The following is a 20,907-nucleotide window of genomic DNA, read 5'->3' as shown; positions in this document are numbered from 1 at the left end:
ACCCAGAAAAGACCAGTGTATTCATATTTAATTACACATGTGTTCCCTTGATTATAATAATCACATTTTAATTTAATTCATGAATCGCTTTTGTTACAAAGAGGCTATGAATACGGCTCATAGGAAATATAATATTCATTTGTATCATATAGGAGAACGTATGCAGCAGAAGAGTATGGAGGGTACTAGGAGAGACCATATGCGCAGGGGGATGACTGTGGACACATTTGACAGTAATACAAGAAAACTAAGGTAGAAAAAGGGTAATGAGCCCCCCTGAAAGATTGACAAGGGGAGATTTAGGACCAAAAGGGACATTTGAAAAAAGAAAGTGATGGAAAAGAAGTACTTTTATGAATGGAAAGAACAAGTGATATTAGCCATCAAGAACGGAAGGTGTCGGAGAAAGAACGCTGAGTTCATAGAAAATCTAGCTTCTAAGTTGTTGTAATATGTAGAAGGAACGCATTCAAGATTTTTAAAAAGATATTTTAGAGCAGTGGTTCTTGACCTTTTGGCTTCTGCGATTCACTGTGGGGCCGAAGCTGTAACACAATAGGCAGCGATCTGTAACTGTTCTCAGCATGTCCCAAACTTTATTATGTATCAATGGGCAGCGAGTCGTAACAGGCTGCAGTGGGCCAGAGTTGTAGTATGTATAAATGGGCAGCGTGTCGTAACAGGCTGCAGTGGGCCCGAGTTGTTGTATGTATAAATGGGCAGCGTGTCGTAACAGGCTGCAGTGGGCCAGAGTTGTAGTATGTATAAATGGGCAGCGTGTCGTAACAGGCTGCAGTGGTCCCAAGTTGTAGCATGTATAAATGGGCAGTGAACTGTAACAGGTCTCACTGGGTTCCAAGAGGTAACATAACATGAGTATTTGTAAAGCGCATGTTCACCCAGAGGTATCTTCGCACTGAATAACAAATGTTTATTGTTACCCATCTCAATGGTACTTATTTTATCGACCTCAGATGGATGAAAGGCTGAGTAAAATGTAAATGTAAATGTATTGCGATTTATATAGCGCACGTATCACCCGAAGGCATCAAGGCGTTTGCTTTGGGAACCCGTCCTGGCTTTTCCCTGTGAGATAACCCCTACTGGGTATCCCCAGGGTGAAAGCCAGGCATCCCGCCGCGGTTGGGCCGCCGTAGTGGAGATTAAGCAACTATTGCCCAGAGTTGCAGCGTAGGACCCCATGATTAGAATAGGCACCGAGGCGAGAATTATCGAGTCCGTGGACATTTTGGGCTCAGGACCCTGCCGCGTCGGGAATTGAACCCTGGTCCCGGGCCAGACCTCTGCATCAGAGTCTGCCTCTCTAATCAGTGAGCCACACTCCTCCACTGAGTGGACCCGCCAGGCTTTTAACCTGTGACCATGAGGTCCAACACAGGACCCTGAAGTGGACGCAATAGTCCACTGAGCCACCAAACCCAGCATTCTGGCAACATGAATCAATAAGAAGCAGGCTGTAACAGGTCACAGGGGGTCCCAAGCTGTAACATGTATCAATGGGCAGCGAGCTGCAGCAGGCCGGAGTGGGTCCCAAGATGTAACATGTATCAGTGGGCAGCGAGCTGCAGCAGGCCGAAGTGGGTCCCAAGATGTAACATGTATCTATCAATGGGCAGCGAGCTGTAGCAGGCCGAAGTGGGTCCCAACATTTAATATGTATCTGAAGGCAATGATCTGTAACAGGCCGGAGTGGGCCCCGAGCTTTAACATGTATCAATGGGCAGCGAGCTGTAGCAGGCCGAAGTGTTTCCCAACATTTAATATGTATCTGAGGGCAACGATCTGTAACAGGCCGGAGTGGGCCCCGAGCTTTAACATGTATCAATGGGCAGCGAGCTGTAGCAGGCCGAAGTGTTTCCCAACATTTAATATGTATCCGAGGGCAACAATCTGTAACAGGCCGGAGTGGGCCCCGAGCTGTAACATGTATCAATGGGCAACGATCTGTAGCAGGCCGAAGTGGGTCCCAAGATGTAACATGTATCTATCAATGGGCAGTGAGTTGTGGCAGGCCTAAGTGGGTCTGAAGCTTTAATATGAATCAAATGAGCAGCGATCTGTAACAGGTTGCAGTAGGTCCCAAGCTGTACTTGCCGTAATTAGGCCCCGAGCTGTGACACGCTCAAAGACCTCATTGGCCTCAAGCAGCTCTGGGCTCCAATCAGCCCCAAGTAGTAACAGACATTAATGTGATTCCAGCTGTAATCAGCATCAATGGGTCTCAAGGTGTAACAGGTAACAATTACATTCATTCGATAATAGGCATCAATGGTCAACAAGCTCTAACAGGCATTAATGGCCCCCAAGCTCTAACAGGCATTAATGGCTCCCAAGCTAGAATAGGCATCAGTGGATCTCAAGATGAGCGTCACAGTAGGCCATGTGCCTGGGTACCAGTTGCTTGGTAAAATTACTGATTCCAGCTGGTTATAGCACCCCTGCAACATGCAATGACGAGCTTGTGTTTCCAGAATGGAGAAAGATGACGTAGACACGAAATTACCAGGCACTTTACTGCAAATGGATATCTATAGTTCCAGGGACATTTATTCTCCCATTTATCACCTTAATTGACCACGTGGGTAATTTGATCCATGGGGGAGGCATTGGGGTTGTGGGTGGGGGTGTAGCTCCACGATTTACTGCCCAGTCCTCTTTTTACGTTTAAGGTACTTGTAGTGCCAAGTAGCTCCTCCCAGAGATTGTTACCTCTATGGACAGGTGCTTGCCTTTCAACATTTTTTTGATCTTATGAAAGCGGAACCTTTCTTTCCGTGTCTTTCTGCTTCTCCCCTTTTGAGCACAGGATCTTTCCTAGCTACTTTTGCCCAGTTTCTTTTTCCTGATTCCTGAACTCAGAGACACATGAAATGTGTTGTCAGGGTAATAAAGCACCTTGACAGCTGGAGCAGGCACTACACATGCCCCACCAGCAGGCGGCGTGTATCCTGCAGGCCTCCAGGCCTTCACTCCAGGGGCAAAAGTCACTGAAAGTACTAGGAAAGAGGGAACGTTTCTCACACCAAAATCACCCACAATGCACCATTAAACTGTATATCATCATGGACGTCATTTAAGGGTCGAAGCTGCGACCCCTGGCTCGCCCTTTGCTACCCCTGGCACTGCCTTTGCGACCCCTGGCCTCGGAGGTGGCAAATTCAGTGCCAGGAACACAGGGACAGCTTGGGCTTCACTCTTTATTTTCTATCAATTCTTTATTCCACTAATGTGTAAGTATGTGTGTGTGAATGAAAGTGGGTGTCATAGGGCGTGTAATGTCACTTCCGCTACCCCTGGCATTTTGGTGAATTGACGTCCATGTATATCTGTTGTTACTTGGTAGCAGTTTGTGTTACGCCTGCAAGGTATTTTATGTGTGTAGCTTAAGGTGTGCTTCTGTGGTGAACGACGTGTAGAGGGAAAGCCCTCCAGTTGTAGAAAAATACAAAAATGCCCTAGCAGCAAAGTTTTAGTAAACACCAATGCTGTAAGTATTTCAAACGTTACCCTTTAGATATGCTTGATTCCGGTATCAACTAAATATAGTGCCTATCTTATGTTAAAGCGCCTGCAACAGACGGTTTCTCATCAAACACTGGGTCGCTTCCTCACTTAACTTTACATCAGCCTCACCAGCAGTGATATCATTGTATCGCCTATTTCTGTTAAAAGTTTTAACCATTTGGGAGTCTTTAGAAATACGTTGTAAACCTTATTGTGGACAGGTAATTTGTACTACCCACTCCCTCATGCAACAACCATGAGTTCTGGATTCGTGGTAGGTCTGAGATATGCGAGGGTTGTCTGAAATGTGTGTTTCTTTCAAATAAATGTTTATATAGCACAACTATTGAACTGATGAGACACGCTGAAGGACTACTAGGCACTCGAATATCAAAGTAGCGGCTGCTCCCATTGCAAAGTGGTGATGCGGGGGAGGGTGAATACAAACCAAAAACATCACGGGAGACAGATTAAAAATATATAAAATTGCGCTTACCTGCTCCGACGGCTGCCCAAGTGCTCCCGATCCTCTTCTTTCTGACGTCAGAAACTGCTGCACACTGTGCAGGATCCCAGATGCCAATCCCAGGGCTTTTCTCATGCTGGGAATATTATTTCCTGATTCGGCCCCCAGACAGGAGTTGGGAGTCTGTGATGGTTCTCCACCCGGCTGTACAACACAGCTAAGGGTTGGAGAAAGGCTACCTGCGCATGACGGTCTGGCCACCCCTTCCCCCATCCTCCTGGGGCTGCAGCGTCACTATGGATGGCCCGATGCCCTATCATATCATCTGTGTGCATTTTGTAAAAACTAAAATCAAGAGCAAATAAAACAACTTGGGAATTGCACCAACAAACAAAATCAAGTAAGAAATAAAAGAATGGCAGAGTAAGATGAGAAACAAAACAGCAGCGAATAAAGTGAGGAAAAGAAAAGACATGAAAAATCGATGTCGGAAAGAAATGACATAAGGAGCAGGGACAATAACCTGATGAAAGTAAAAATGCATGATAAAGAAATTAAAACATGAAATAAAGACATTGTAAAGAATGGCGAAGAAACAAAAGAGAAAGATAAAGTATGGACGAAGGAATGAAGAAAGATATTCTGGACAAGAGAAAGTCTGAGAATCAACTTTAGAAAGAAGAAAAGCAATGAGGAGCGAGGGAAGGCAATGAGATAAAAGAACAAAATTAAGACTAATAAAATAAGAAACACAAAGCCCACAGAAGAATTAAACATGGAAGGAATGAAAGAAAGCGTAAGGAGAATTAAGTGAGATGTAGATTTTAAAACTGAGAAAAGAAAAAAGCAGGAAGAAAGCAGCTAGGAACAAGACACAGAACAGGATAAAGACAGTGCATGCCCCTTTCATCCAAGACAGGTCAAGTTCATGGGTAAACTTGTGAGCAGTAGCACCACGCCAAGGTTTTGACCTTTGCTACTGAACATTCACACCATTCACACCTTCATTCACACTACCTTGCTTCCCATTAGACTCACAGACATTCCGCACCCAACTCCAGATAGGGGCGGTGCCAGAGTTCCTGGAGCTCAAGGCAAAATTCGATTTGCCTGAGGGAGAACCCCAGAAATTGCTATTAAAAGCTGTTTGGTACAACGACAAGGAACCTCATTAGGCATTACCACACCTTATTGAAGCTCCGCCCCCACCTCAAAGTGCATGTCACTGGCAGTCTGCGAGGTGCTGCCTGGTTTCTCCCACTGAACGATCAAACAAGCAAATGGCAGAGGCCACCAAAAGCAGAACTGCCGCAGCCATACTGTGAGTCTGATGTTAGCTCGGTGCCCCCAAGTCCCTCATTCACACCTCTTTCCCACCATTCATAGCCCCGTCCACAGACTGCACTTACCCGGCAGCCATCCCAGACCACGCCTCTATACACAGCAGAGAGGTGAATGATGCCATAAAGCCCGCCAGGACCAAGGGTGTGATGTAGTAGATGACATCAAAAGGGATTGTTGGGAAATGCAGATAACACTCCAGGAAGCAGGATAGAAAAGACAGGAAGAAAGCATCCCGGAACAAGGCACAGAACAGGAAGAAAACAGTGCACACCTCTTTCATCCAAAACAGGTCGAATTAGCACAAGTTCATGGGTAAACTTGTGAGCAGTAGCACCACGCCAAGGTTTTGACCTTTGCTAATGGGCATTCACACCATTCACACCTTCATTCATACTACCGTGCTTCCCATTAGACCCACAGACATTCCGCACCCAGCTCCAGATAGGGGCGGTGCCAGAGTTCCTGGAGCTCAAGGCAAAATTCAATTCACCTGCTAAGAGGACCCCAGGAATTACTATTAAAAGCTGTTTACTGCAACGACAACGAACCTCATAAGGCCTTACCACACCTTATGGAAGGCTCCGCCCCCACCTCAAAGTGCATCTCTCTGGCGGTCTGCGAGGTGCTGCCTGTTTTCTCCCACTGAACAACCAAACAACACATGGCAGAGGCCTTGAGAAGCAGAACTGCGGCCATCGGATCAGTGACACAATATCGACGGAAAAAATATCGACCTACACAAAAATCGACGTTGGAATATCAGAAGCAAGAATATCGACAGCCTATCTACAACATGGTAAGTACAAAAATATCAAAACAAAAATATCGAAGTTAAAAATGTCGTAATTAAAAATATCGTAACTACAATTGAATAATTAATTACCAAAAAATTAACAATAAATACCAATAAATATTAATTAATAAATATTAGTCACCAAATAATAAATATTGAACTATAAAATATTTTTCATTACAAATTTTTTGTTATTATTTAAAATTCATTCACAATTAAAAAATATTAAATAACATTATTTTTATATCAAATAATACTTTTTATGAAACATTTGATTACCAATTAATTCAAAATAATTTCCAAATAATTAAAAATAATTACCAATTAAAGCAATTATTTTCCAATTAAAAATATTAATTACCAATTAAAAAAATTAATTACCAATCAAAAAAATTAATTACCAATTAAAGCAATTATTTACCAATTAAAAACATTAATTACCAATTAAATAAATTATCAAAAAAAATATTTAATTGCCAATTAATAATTAAAAATTTAATATTTACCCATTCCAATAAATAAAAATAAATCATTAATTATCATTAAATTACTTCCCACCCAATTCCCCTATAAACCCACAACCCGCTACAGAAATAAACTCAAACATTAATTAAAATTAATTTATAATTTCTAAAAATTAATAATTAATTTAGTATATTTAAATTACTTCCCTCCCCATGCCCCTATAAACCCACAACCCGCTCCGGTACTAAAACATACAATTTACTTAAAAATAACATTATTAATATATAAAAATAATACACATATAATTTAAAACTAAAAAACTTAACAAAAAATATTACACATCCATAATAAAATACATAACAATAATACAAATATCGATATTAGTAACTTCGATATTACTTACATCAATATAACCTTGACCTTGATATTAAGTACCTTAGATATTTCCAACACAATATTTTTGTAGGTCGATATTTCAAAATCGATATTTTCACTGTGCACCGCGGCCATCCTGTGAGTCTGATGTTAGCTCGGTGCCCCCAAGTCCCCCATTCACACCTCTTTCACACCATTCATAGCCCAGTCCACAGACTGCACTCACACTGCAGGCATCCCCGACTACACCTCTATATATAGCTTAGAGGTGAATGATGTCATAAAGCCTGCAGGGCCAGGGGTGTGATGTATTAGATGATGTCACAAACCTCCCAGGGTCAAGGGTGTGATGTAGTTGATGACATCACAAGCGACTGATGGGAAACACTGATAACACTCAAGGCTGCCTGGAGAGACCCGTGATACATTATGTTGGCAGGTGTGGGCCCATCTGACACATAACATCACAGAAGCAGAAGATTGAGGGAAGGAAGTCAGTTACAATAAGCGTATTATTAAGGTTTCCTGTGTTCTCTTTATTGCATACAGACTGCTATAAAGACAGAATGGGTCAGAGGATTTGTTTCAGAATTCCTCGCTCTCTTGATTATTCTACAGATGTTGTGGCCTCGATGGTCAATAATTCACAATAGTCATCTCCTATCAATCTTGCTGCCAAAATGAATGCCCTTCATACCCATGTTAACAGAATCTGTAAAGGTGCTGGTGAGATGGGCCTAGTGCACTGCACAGGAATGCACAGCTTTTCCTTCTGTTTCTTCCTATCTGCTCTACCCACTTCACAGGTGTGATTCAGGTATTCAAATGGCAGGGTGGATCAAAGGTTTAGAAGATATCCCACATCAGTCTTCTGCACTGACTATCATAGCCTGGAGGCGGTCTTATGGCTGGGCTCTGAGTCTTCATCTGTGTGAAGACTGCCATGGACTCCTTCTTGTGTGACTATACACAGCTTCAAGGGAATTGCACACATCCATTCAATAGAATATAGTTCTGGATACCCTGGGGGGAAATGATGCCCAAGGAATCTGTGGTCTTGGAATCTACTGTTTTCTACTCCCAAAATCAAGATATCACACATAGCTGCTGCTTCAACCTTAAAAACATTTCTTTTGTGCAAGAGGCCTTCCAAATGTAGAATTTGCATTCCATACATAGTTCTGACGTTCGAAATTAGAAGTGTCCTTCCAATCTACATTGTAAAGGAATTCTTTCAATTCAAATTAGAACTCTCATTCCTAACTTAGAAAGTCCTTTACATATCAGAACTGTTAATCTTAGAACTCAAACATTACTTTTGTAATTAAAGATGAGACTGAAGCAAGGTACGTTCAAGCACCTTTAGTCTGTCATGCACTCTCCGTAACTGACCACATGTCCAACATTCCAAAGAGAACTCTAGGGGAACACTCCAAAAGGTAGGAGGAGGCGGGGAGAGGGGGAAGATACCAAAAAGGGCAAGGAGGAAAGAACCACTGCGAGGAAAAAGCCAGGGAAAATAGGAGATTACAACACATCTCCCTTCGGGGGGGAAAGGTAAAGCAGGGGAACCTGTGGAGAAACATAGCATGAACAGTGAGCAACAAGAAAATCCCCAGGGGGGCGAGACTGCCGGGTACCTGTAAAGACAATATGCAAGGAAGACTGTGCATGGCAATACAATGGGGTATGGGATTGGCAAACGGATCTCTTCCCCTGATGGGCGCAAAATGGGTGACTCCCGTTATGTCAGGAAAGGTGTGATACGCCCAAATGTATTCTCTTAACATTTTATCAACATCCATATTTTTGATACAAGCTAGCTGAGCAAGACTTTTTATCCAGAGCATTGACATAAGAATGGGGTCCTTGACTCCATGGCAGTTCTCGGTGGATTCCTCAAGCTTGATGCCCAGCTCACAAGGGAAAGACTTCATTTCCATAGATGAGAATTGGCTATCCTTGTTGGTGACTATGCAAGCTGGCACACCTTCACATACAAATGAGTCTCTTAAGAAGTCGATAAGGACTTTTGTCGAAACACGTCGGACACATTTGTATTTAATCCAGTGAGATGTGTAGTCCATGAGAACAATCAAAAATCTCTTCAAGATTGCTGATTGTCCCGTGGGACAGATTATCTCCAATGCCAATTTAGTCCATGGAGTCTGGGGAACTGCTGTGGTTTTACAAGAGATTAAGCATATTGGAACTAGCATGCCTACTCTTAACAACATCAGTACTAGATACAGCATGAACCATCTCTGGCATGATGTACATTCCTGTGGGAGGTACGTCGCATTACTATTTACAGTTTGACCTAATTCAGTGAACAACTCAGGACAACCGTTTAGATCCTTGCTGGTTACCTCCACTTCCTCAGCTACAAGAACTTGATTTTTATTGTTGGGGTCGAGTACCATCCCCAGCTCTCTTTGATGATGCCAAGCCAACAGATTAGACCCTTTGCTTACCATGTAGACTTTGCCCCATGTAGTTCTATCTTTAAATGTAATACTCACACTCGTCATCCCTACTAAAGGAATGTTCTCATCGGCATACCCTACTGCTGCAATGTCTGGTTCTAGCATCTTGAAACTGGAGGTATCAAAAATGTCATTTATGACATCAATGTTGAATAAGGTTACAGGGGCACAGGAGTCCGCCAACACGTCTATGGGCTTACTATTCACCAAGATGGTAGATTTAGGATGTTCAATAGGCCTGAGGTCACTGAATTGCCCTTGAGAACTTGGGGAAGCTTGATTGTCTCTAACATTTACTTGGAAACCATACTTGGGGCCAAGTCCCCTTCACTGTGTACTGCTTTCACTTAGTGGTTTTCCCTGTTGTTGCACACTCTACCCGGGTGCCCTTTCTTGTTACATTTAACAGATGTGACATTGCGGGCAGTACAACGCACATCATTAGCAAGGTGATTGCTGCTGCCACATCTATAGCATTTCAACTTTCCCTTTTCTCTGGCTGAATGGTTATCCTTGTCTTCTCCAGGTTTGATCTTAAATACCTCATTATCAGTGGAATTGGCCTGTGCATCACAGCTATTGCGAACATTGGCAACAAGCTCATTGGGAGTTCTCATCTCTTTGATACACTTAGCAGTGTGTTCCACAGAGACTGCTATGCTAACCGCTTCTTTTAAGGTGGGGTTTTTTGCCAGGAGCTTTTTGTTGTTGTTGTTTGACTTGGCCCTTTTCCCCCAAACTTTTTCGCTTTTCGCCCCCCTAATGTAGGATGTCTCCCCCATGGTAAAGGTTACTGAATAGGCCATGTGAGGTATGAGAAGCCCTGTGTAATGTTAAATGCAATGCAATGGTGTGTACACTTATTTTCCCCCATTGTAAACATGTACCCTGGTGAAATGCTGCAATTGTGTTTTGCATTTAAAATGGCTGCCAAGACTGTGCGTTGTGCCACCTGCCTGCAGGAGGTTAGCAGTCTAGATGTTAGGTACCCAGCCATCCCTGCATTTGGAGGGAAAGTCTGGCACCCAGGGTGCTCCACTCCTCCCCCTGAGCCAGTTAGAACTAGTGTGCCTGTCTGAGGTGGGGTAGCGGTCTAGTTGTCTGGTACCCAGCAATCCCAGCATTTTGAGGGACCTTCTAGAAGCTTCCAGCTGGTATAGGGAGAGCAGTAGAGATGTGATGTGCAGAGACAGAGCTGGGACAGGAATGTGAGGGGACCTGCTGCCAGGGGATACCGCCACTTGGGCCTGTGTGCTGGGCCCTGCACCCATCTAGGAGCCCCTACTGTCCCCAGGGCTTGTGAAGCCCCACTTCAGGAGTTCAGGCTGCCGTGTGGGAGGAGGGCCACGCTGCAGTAGGGATGGTGAAAGCCTATCACCCTGCTTTGATGATGCCCCCACTACCTGCTGACCTGGCCCAGTAGTGCCTATTGCTCTGTCTCCCGGGCCCCTGAGGAAGGAGGGCCCCCCTAGGTCCCTGGAGCTGCCGGGACCCTGCGCTACGCAAGCGCTGTGCAAAGAAGCACCCAAAAGGGAAGGAGCGGCTGGGACCCCGCCAGGAGGTGAGGAGTGTTACCCTGGGCCTGCTGCTGGGACTGTCTGCCCCCCTTTCGCTGTGCTCCTGGATGTGCTGGGCCTGGAGGAGGCGCTGCGTGCCAAGCGATATAATCCTGGAAGCGCTGTGCTGCAGAAGCCCTGGGTAGTCCTGAAGTGCCTGAACTGTACTGCCTGCTGTGTGTGCCTGCAAAGCGCCGCTTCAACCAAGCGCTGGACTGTTGGAAGGGCTGCCTGGCCCTGGATAAGTGCTGCTTGCTAAGCGCTGTGATCTAGAAGCGCTGTATGAGGAGCTGGGCTGAGGAGAAGCGCTGTGTGGCGGCTAGCGCTGCGCAGCTGAAAGAGGCTGCTTTTGTGTTCCTAAGCGCTACCGCACCAGATCCTGCCGCCTCTCAGCCTTGTTAATAGGGCAGGAGCCTACCCCACCTGCGCTCGGGGAGCAGTGTCTGCATCTGTCTGGTGAGGCCTCGAGGCACATTGTCGGTGCCTGCCTCCCAACCTACTGTCCAGGAAGCCCGGAGCGAGGAGCAGAAGCGTGGAGACCTTGCCAAGAGCCCGGTGAGTGTGGGGCTCAAACAGACTGTGTTGGGGGGTGTATCGGGGCATACTGTCGGTGCCCAACCCCCGGTGCCAGCATTCCGTGGTGAACTGCCGCCCCCAGGAACAGTATTGTTCTCCAGGTGCCCCACCTGGCAGCGGGCACCTGCAACGTTGGGCCAGTAGACCCAGGACAGAGACTCGGAGGTGTCTCGACCGGGTGGTTCAGGGACCTGGGTTTTGCCTGCAGTAGTGAGTTGCCTGATTCCAGGCCAAAAGGGGAAGTCAGGCTATGGAAGTTTAGCTGCAGATGGTCCTGCCTCATGTGTGATACCACTGTTGGGGGGGGAATGCCGGTCTTGGGTGCCTAGTGTTTTTATGTCACTGGGAGGTGCTTTTGAGCCCCTATTCGGTGAAGGCTGGGTACTTAGGTCACTGCGCCCCTACTCATGATTAGTTGAGCCAATGTGGATGTGTGCGCTGCCATTCTTATGAGCACCGTGATTCCTGCCCAAGGATAAGGCTCCTGCCTGACGCCCAGAGGGCCCTCTACTGAGGTTGTAGGCCCGATGTCAATGTTATGCACCCATTGTTTCTTTTCTTGCAGGAGGTACTAAGGCCAGGCCGGCTGTGTTATGCCCACTGTTGATATGTTCTGTGCCAAAGGTATGTGCCCCAGGGTGGGCGTGATTATGCCAGCCCAGGCCTGATATTACATTTGCATGTCTATGCCAGTTGTTAAGGCCAGGTGCCGCCTGTTTCTTTTCACAGGAGACGCGGATGCAGGCCCTCTTGTGTGGCTATGCCTCCATACCTAGTGTGTATTTTATATCTAATGCTTTAGTTTACGCCTACAGCTTACGTCTAGGTGAGGCCAAGGATTAGGGCCTGAGTTTTCCCTGCGATATTGACCTTAGGTTTCAGCATTAGTATTTCTTTCCATCACGTATTCTCCTAAGGTTTCATGTCAATGATAACACGTTTTTATTTCAGCCATGGACTCACGGACTTTTTTTTGTTGTTAAATCTGTTTATTAGCATTTGCATTAATATACCATACCAACATTCAGTCTAGATGCAATGCAATATGATCAAAAGCAGATACAGTGTTCATTTAAACTTCTGTACAAAACAACATCACAAGCAAGTCAGGGTATTCCTAAGAATGCATGTCATATCAAGGCGCTGGGTACAGGTGGAATGATAGGAAGAAAAAGCCAATAGTTATTCATCAACTAGCATGAAAAGATGAGGCAACCATGCAAATAGATCATTAAACAGTAAACAAGGACAATGTACGGAACCATGTGAGTCAGGACATAGGGGGGAATGCCATATGGAAGGGAAATGTGTCGTAGATCATGACAGGTGATCTGACCGGCAAGCTCAAGTGTCAAAAACATGACATGTACGATCCACACATTAGGACATGCACTACATAGGAGTGGTCAAATGGCATTGTCTGAACCGACAGGGTGGGGGGAGTGCTCCCTTGACTTGTGCCATTGCAAAAAGGGTTCCCAGATATCCCTAGGTCTAGAGGCCGTGGGCATCAGTTCCCAAAATGTTCCCAGTTGTGTGTGTCCATAGCTCACATCCTCCAGCCATGCCCTAATCATGGGTGTCCCACGTCTGCCCCATTTCATAGCGATTTGCCTCCGGGCATACAGGAGCAGCAGGGCATGCAGCTTACGACTGATAGGTACAGTGTCTTGCACCATTCCCAGTAGTCCCAGGTGTGGCCTCACCTCATCATTTCTGCCAATGATTTGATTGATTGCGAGGAAGACATCAGACCAGAACTGTTCTAGCTCCGGGCAGCTCCATGCCATATGGAGAAACTTAGCTGGTTCATACCCGCACCTCCAACATATGGGGTTTTCTCTCAGCCCCATGCGATGTAAGCTAATGGGTGTCCTATAAAATCTATGCAAAAATTTGAAATGAACTAAATGTAATTTGTAATTAGGGGAGAGTTCTAACAACTGCCTGCAGCAGAAATTCCATTGGTCTTCATCAAGTTGGGGATCTAACTCAGTATTCAACAGCTCTAGGGATCGTGGCTTGATTATCGGGGCCCGATCTTACATAGACGTATACAGTCTGGTTACCAACTTTTTCGGCGTGGCCCTCACAAGTAATGCTTGTAGGGCATGGATTATGGGGGCGCCTCTGGGAAGGTATCGCCAAGCGATTGGCAAGCCAGTTGGAGCTTATGGTAAGTAAATCTCTCCAAGAAAGGGGACTCATTCCTGTCTATCCTGAATGGGTGGGGGGGGGGTGGGGGGGCGAAATGAGCCGTCTGGGTATAAGTCAGCAAAAGTTAGCAACTGAGAGCCGTCTAGTGTAGGTGCTCCTCCCCCCAACTCCAAGCATGTCAGCATCGGGTTTTGGCGAAGGTGGATGGCGGGAGCATATAATTGCGGAAGGTCCGCCCTTTTCTGAAAAGCTCTCCAGGCCCATCTAAGCACGTTTGCGGTGTCCACGTCCTTGCCAGGTCTAAGCACTGTCTTGTACACCGCCACTGTCAAGGGCAGTGGCGCCACGGCATCTAATTCTACAGCCACATGTGGTTGATAAGGATTTGGATATATCCAAAAGTGTAGGAATTGGGCCTGCGCGCATAGTGCATAGAGCTGCATATCCGGCGCCCCCAGCCCGCCCTGGTGGAGGGGAAATGTCAGGAGTTCGTATGAGATCCGTGCCTGTCCTCCCGCCCATATCAAAGACAGCAGGTGAGTGCGGAGACATCTAAAAAATTGTTATGTGAGTGGAATCGGTATATTAACGAAGAGATATAGAAAGTTCGGAAGTATGACCATTTTAGCCAACGCCACCTTACCGGCAATTGACAAGGGGAGTTTGGCCCACAATGCCACTTTTCCTTCAAGCCACGCTACGGCTCTACCGAAGTCCATGGTCCAGATGTCCTGTAAATTTCAACACAGCCATATACCCAAATACTTGACCTCCTCTGCCTCCCATCGCAGTGGATATTCCGACACTACTTCTGGAGTACCATCCATGAGCGGGAATATAACCGATTTTCCCCAATTTACCGAAATCCCCGATAGCCCTCCGAATTTGATGAATTCCCTCAATACTGGGTCTAGATTCTCGGAAGGGTTCGAAATGTACAAGGTGACATCGTCTGCATACATCGAAATTAATAGGCTTTGGGAACTGAAGCCAATACCCCTGGCAGTGTGATGCTGTTGGACACGCGCAGCCAGTGGCTCCATGGCAATGGCAAACAGGAGTGGTGATAGTGGACAACCCTGTATGGTGCCACGTAGGATCGGGAATGTGTCAGAAATCAGCCCATTAATCCGTACCCTGGCCAATGGGGCAGTGTACAGTAATTGTATACGCTTTATAAATAAAGGGCTAAATCCCATCCGGGTCAGAATTCGAAATAGGTAAGGCCATTCTAGGGAGTCGAATGCCTTCGTGGCATCTAAAAATATCACAGCGGCCTTCACGGAGGGGTGTAAATAGTGCAAGACTGAAAATACAGTCCTAAGGTTGTGAGATGTCGAGCGGCCTGGTATAAAGCCAGACTGATCTGGGAGGGCCACTATCGGGAGGAGTGGCTGGAGTCGGTTGGCCAGCATCTTAGCATACATTTTTACGTCCACATTTATGAGCGACAGGGGACGGTATGAGTCCAGCTCAGCTTTGTTCCTGTCCGGTTTAAGCAGTGCCTCTCATGGAGGTTGGGAGAATTTTAGTTTCTAGGGCCTCCTCATAGACCGCGTGAAGTCTAGGCGCTAACTCGTCAGCGTATGTCTTATAGAACGCAGTCGTTAGACCATCAGGTCCTGGTGCTTTATTGAGGGGAAGACTTTTTATCAATAGTTTGATGTCTTCAACATTAAATGAGAGGTCCATGTATTTACGATGTGCATCGCTGAACCACACAAGCGCAATCGATTCAAGGAACTCCTGCAGCCCATCTGCGCACTCAGTCTGTGTGGCCGTATAGAGGTGAGAATAAAAGTCGCGAAATGCACCCAGAACCTGCTCCTGACCTAGTGCAGTACCACCTTCCGGGGTATTTATTGCGTGAATGTACGGGTAGGACGTCGACTTACAGATCATGGCAGCTAGCGTACGTCCCGGCCTATCCCTTCGCCATACCGTCGTGCCTCAGCGTGTTTACCTAAAAATTTCAGTTCGCGTTGGGCTTCCTCTGCGTAATCTAGCAGTCTCGCCTTCAGTTCCGCTGCCACCTGGGGAGTACTGTCAGTACAGAATTTAGTCTCAAGATGTCGGATTTGCGACTCCATATCTTTGAGGGTGTCCCTGATAGCCTTTAATACCCCAGCTTGCCTCGCTATGCATGTACCCCTGATCACCACCTTGAATGCATCCCATAGAGTTGCAATTTTAGAGACCGAACCAACATTCAAGTCAAATTATTCAGAGATATCAGATCTAATGCTCTCCTTAAACGCTTCGTCCATAAGGGCGTGTTGTGGGAGCCTCCAATGGAACGCTCTGGGCGATAGATCAGGGATGGCGATCGTCAATAAACAGGGGGCGTGGTCCGATAGGGAGCGAGCCAAGTGTCTGACTTCAACTGTCCAGGTAGCCACGTCTCGCGAAACTAGCCAGTAATCAAGCCTAGACCAGGCAGCATGATATGAGGAGATGCAAGTCCCCACCCGCAGATCTGGATGGCGGAGCCTCCAAATGCCAACCAGGTTGCCCTCGTCCATAATGTCGTGGAGCACTTGTGTCGCGGAGGGGTGCAGCTGTCTAGCCGCACCCTTTCTATCTATCGTGTCCTGCAACACCACATTAAAATCTCCACCTCAAATTATGGTGGTGCAATCTGTCTATGCAAGTTTAGCCCCGACCTCTCTGAAAAAATTGGGGGAATCAACATTTGGGCCATATATGGCAACCAATACAACAGGAGTCCCCGTAGTATAATATATCTGCCTTCAGGGTCAACGTCAACTGCGCTCTCTCTCCAAGCAAGGCCACGGCGCAGGAGTATGGCCACCCCCCTCGCATAATTAGAATATATTGCAGAGTGTATATCTGACCACCTACTGTGTTTTAGACGCGGGGACTGTATGGTATTTAGGTGCGTTTCCTGCAAAAAAACAGATATCAATGTGGTGCCTTGTTAGATAAGTTTGTATTAAGCGCGCCTTTCGTCCATCGTTCATCCCCCGTACATTCCAGGTAAGGAATTTACATAATGCAGCCTCAGTCTCTACCAGTATGTCCAGAGTCTTACATGAGATCCTCCCATCTTTGTGCACTCATCACCACCAGACCTGCGCAGCCAGCTAGACAACCCTGACGACTCAAACATGCAAACCTCTCTTACAACCCCTACCTCCCCCCCCTCCCGCCTCAACCCCCCAATTAGGTTGCGACATATCCCACCCAGAACCACTTAAAACTGTGGGAACATGTGAACATTGGGAACAATCCCTTAGGGGCATGGGAGAACAAGCTTACACCCCCGTTTACACAAGGTGGCTGAGATTATAAGAAACTCAACCGCAGGGTCACCTAAATGACCAAAACCAGGAGCCAACAAATGTATAGTAATAATGTTAAGCAGGAATTGTTGGACAGTATATCGGAGTACCACACAACAAAATACCTTTACAGCTTTCAGAGGGTGTCGTCAGTTCGCATCCGAAGGACCCACAGTACATTACTGTAGGTCAGGCAAGGAGTGTCACATAGCAAAGCCAAAAATATCAGTCATTGTCGCTGAGGTGGTCATCACGTCCGGGTTTCTCGGCACCATGCATCGCTTTCTTCTTAGGGCCGCAGATGTGCTTGGCAAACTTGAGGGCAGACTTGGCGTCCGTGAAGAAGTGCGCAGTTCCATCGGGGGACACCTTTAATTTTGCAGGATAGAGCAGCGCGTACGGTATCTCAGCCTCCCAACAGCATGCGCTTGACTTGTAGAAATTCCCGTCTCACCGCCTGTACCGTCGGTGTGAAGTCTGGGTAGAAGGAGATGGCGTTGCCTTTATGCGTGATACTGCCCTTCTCCCTAGCTAGTAGTAGAACTGTGTCCCTATCTTGGCAGTTCAAGAGTTTAGCGAGTATAGGCCTCGGCGTACCTCCCACCGGTGGTTTCGGGCCCAGTGCTCTGTGTGCGCGTTCCACCACAAAGACAGTGGACAGATGAGGGTCAAAGAGGTCATGCAGGAGTTCTGTTATGAACACTTCCATCTTCGTGATAGCAGTTGTCTCTGGAATGCCAGTAATCCGGACGTTGCTTTGTCGGGAACGTGCTTCCAAATCCTCCGACTTGGCACGTATGACTTCCAACACTTTTTCCATGTTCAGGATTTGTGCTTTAGTCTCTTGTTGGAACTCGTGCTGTTCGGTATGTCGGTTTTCCAGATAGTTCAGTCGTGTCTCATGGGTCGCGACTTGGGTCTTGACCGAGTCAAGTTGGGACGTCAGAGTGTCAAGCTTCGCATCTATGTTACGTAAGCTGTTGCGCACTTCCAGCATTAGTGCCTTGAGATCCTCTCCCTGATTGTCGCTAACCTCCTCGCCCCCCATGGCCCCGAGGCCTCCTGGGCCCGGTCTGCTGGCTTCACAGGATGCTTATTCTCGAACGTGATTTTTGATTGGCGGGTATCCGCTTTTTCCATGATGTACTCTCGAGTCTATCCAGCGCTTGCGGTGCAATGCCGGGCCAGAGATGATGATAGTGTGGAGGGCAGGTTCACGCTTTTCCTTCTTATTAGGAGTGGTCACGTTACAACGTGCACCTGGAGTCCCCCTCAGTCCATCCCCCACACTGGGGTCCGTGGGCAATCGCCTGAGTCATTCTGTGTCGAATGGATGTTAGGGGGGGCGCTACCCAACCCCTGTGTCGTGACTGGGCAGCCGTCTCCCCCAGAGATCAGGGGTCTACAGCACCCTCCACGTGGACCAAGTCTCCTTGCCCTTCACACAGCTTTGCTCAATGGTCTGGTAACGTGATGAGGTTCACACGGCAGGCTCAGCGAAGGGGGGGTGCCTAGGGGACAGGGCCAATGCGGACTCACTCGGGGCAAATCAATGCAGCAGTGCACGGGGGTTCCAGCGCAGTAAATCCACGCACCTTCCACTCGCGGTCAGCGTTTCCCCTGCCCAGCTCTCGACTGCAAGTTCCTCACCTTGGCAGCTACAGGCAAGTGTCCTGTGCGGGGCTTCCGTATGTCACCGGTCTCCAGATCTCCCGGGGTCCGTAGGGGGAGAATCGCCCAGCAACTCGGCGGACGCAGATGCGGGGGTGCGTCTGATCAGTGCGCGCCTCCTTTCGCCAGGCTATGGCCTTCCCTGCATAGCTCTCCCAGGATCGCCGCTGAAGGGGGGCCGAGCACGGCCGATCGGGACCCACAAAATGGCGCCCGGCAAAACCGAGGGTCCTGCAGCCACTCAGGGTCAGTATGTAACGTTTGGATGTACAATGTTAGAAAGGGCTACAAGGTCCTCATGTAGTCTCAGGGCATGTGCGGCGGCATGGTCGGGCCCCAACCGCCAGCCTTGTCCTCAGCTCGTATGCATCGCGGGCACACGTAGCCTCGGGCTCGAGTGTGGAGTCCCTCCGGGGAGGCTCGCCTCAGTACCGGCCACAGCGGCGATGGCCACTTGGCCGCAGCGTCGGTCTCGTTAGGGCTATCAGATGAGCTTCGATTTCTCCGAGATTTGGACTGCAGCTGCTGCTCGGGGTCTGGTGCCTGATGTGTGGTCAGTGCGACCCCACAGTGTTGTTTTTTGCAGGATTAATGCAGGATTCTTTAATGCAGGATTCTTATCTCTGCTAGCTGAGCTCGCTTACACAGCGGCCATTATGCTGCCTGGCTAGCCACGCCCATGGACTCACGGACTTAACCTTTTATTCCTGCCCATTTTCCCTTGTAAATAATCCCCCTTGCATTCATTGCTCTGGCGCCAGTTGGCGCCCCCTTGTGATTACTGCTATTGTTGTGTTTTACCTTTGCAAGTTGGAGATAATACAACACTTATTCTTTTTCCAACCAGAAGCGGTGTCGTGTCTCTTTTGTGGTGTGCCTGGTACGTCGTATGGGGGTACTGCGTGAATGCTTCACACATGTCCTCTGAAGTTTGGCCTGCCCGCTGTGCTCCATGCTACCCCTGTAGAATTGGCAACCCCACTTCTAACAGTTGTATACGACTATTGTTTGTGCACCTGACAAGTTGGTCGCTGATGAGTGAATTGGTGAGTTCACCAAAGTCACATAGTTGTGGCAGGCCTCTAAGTGCAGCAATATAATTAATGAAAGATTCCTGTTTACCTTGGATGCGGGTAAAGAACTTATGTCGCTCCAAAACTACGTTTACTGTCTCAGCAAAATGTGCCTTTAATTTTAACAGGGTGATTGTAAAAAAAACTTAGTATCCTCCTCATCCTCTTCTAGTTCTGGTTTGGGTAAGGTGTCATAAATCTTCCTACCTTGTATGCCTAGGTTATGCAACAATATGTGTTGTTTCCTAACTGCTGAATACCTTTTGCCGCCTATGGCTATGAGGTATGAGGCGAATAAATGTATCCATTCCTTCCAGTGAATTTGCGGTTCCCCGATTTAATTTAGGAATGGAGGGGGTTGGCTCATAGCTTGCCCAGCCATAGTAGAGGGGGGGGGCAGAACTAGCAAGCTGCAACACGAGTCACAGGTCAGAAAAGGTCACACAAAATACAGCTGCACTTAGGGGGTGAAGATAAGGGACTAAATCATAAGAGGTGGGGTTTCCACATAGGGCTATAATTTAAATACCCTGTAATGAAATATGCATGTAAGGCAGCACTACCAGAAATCTAGAACACAGAATTTGAAACATTACCTGGAAAGAGTAATATTGAGAGGAATACAATCCACACAGACGGTAACGTAGTACTAATGTCCTTTAAGTAAGTAGCAAAACAGCCCCACAGATAGAATTGCAACGGAAATATTGTGTACATTACAACTACACCGATTTGAGGTGACACTGAAGTCACTGAAGCACTACACAAACTTCCCCCACAAGTAGAGTCATAGCAAAATATATAAATTACGTAATGGGTTGTCTTCTGTAGGATAGGTGTACGTATCATCATAAAAAAAACCTCAAATGGAGAAATAAGGTTCACAAGATGATAACGTGTGTGGTTAACTTAGGAAAAATAGGAAAATAGACAACAACTCTGTTTTAGATTCCTTAAGACGATGGGGAGCAAGGTAAGGACACCTCTATAAGTTTCTCACAAAGGGGTGCACACAAAGGTAGAACAGTGAAGTGTGTTTCACCATGAACGATAGTCCTGCAGAGTTAGACCTGGCACCATTGGCGTGGGTCTCCTTCCATTTTTGTTACTGTTGCCTC

The 20,907-nt window shown here is 47.0% G+C and overlaps 1 protein-coding gene across 1 annotated transcript in view; it reads left to right on the top strand.

Annotated features, from left to right (window-relative positions):
* The window catches only part of LOC144758811 (uncharacterized), an 80,522-nt gene extending 70,391 nt beyond the window's left edge, over window positions 1-10,131 (top strand). Inside the window, exons 4-5 of the mRNA XM_078646451.1 lie at window positions 8,299-8,314; window positions 9,981-10,131. Of these exons, the coding sequence (XP_078502577.1) occupies window positions 8,299-8,314; window positions 9,981-10,131 (167 nt within the window). The remainder of the gene's footprint in view (window positions 1-8,298; window positions 8,315-9,980) is intronic.
* The last annotated feature ends 10,776 nt before the right edge of the window (window positions 10,132-20,907 follow it).

Source organism: Lissotriton helveticus, chromosome 1_1 (assembly GCF_964261635.1).
Source record: "Lissotriton helveticus chromosome 1_1, aLisHel1.1, whole genome shotgun sequence".
Classification (NCBI taxonomy): Eukaryota; Metazoa; Chordata; class Amphibia; order Caudata; family Salamandridae; genus Lissotriton; species Lissotriton helveticus.
Note: the sequence above shows the minus strand (reverse complement) of the source record. Positions and strands in the feature narration are given on the sequence as shown.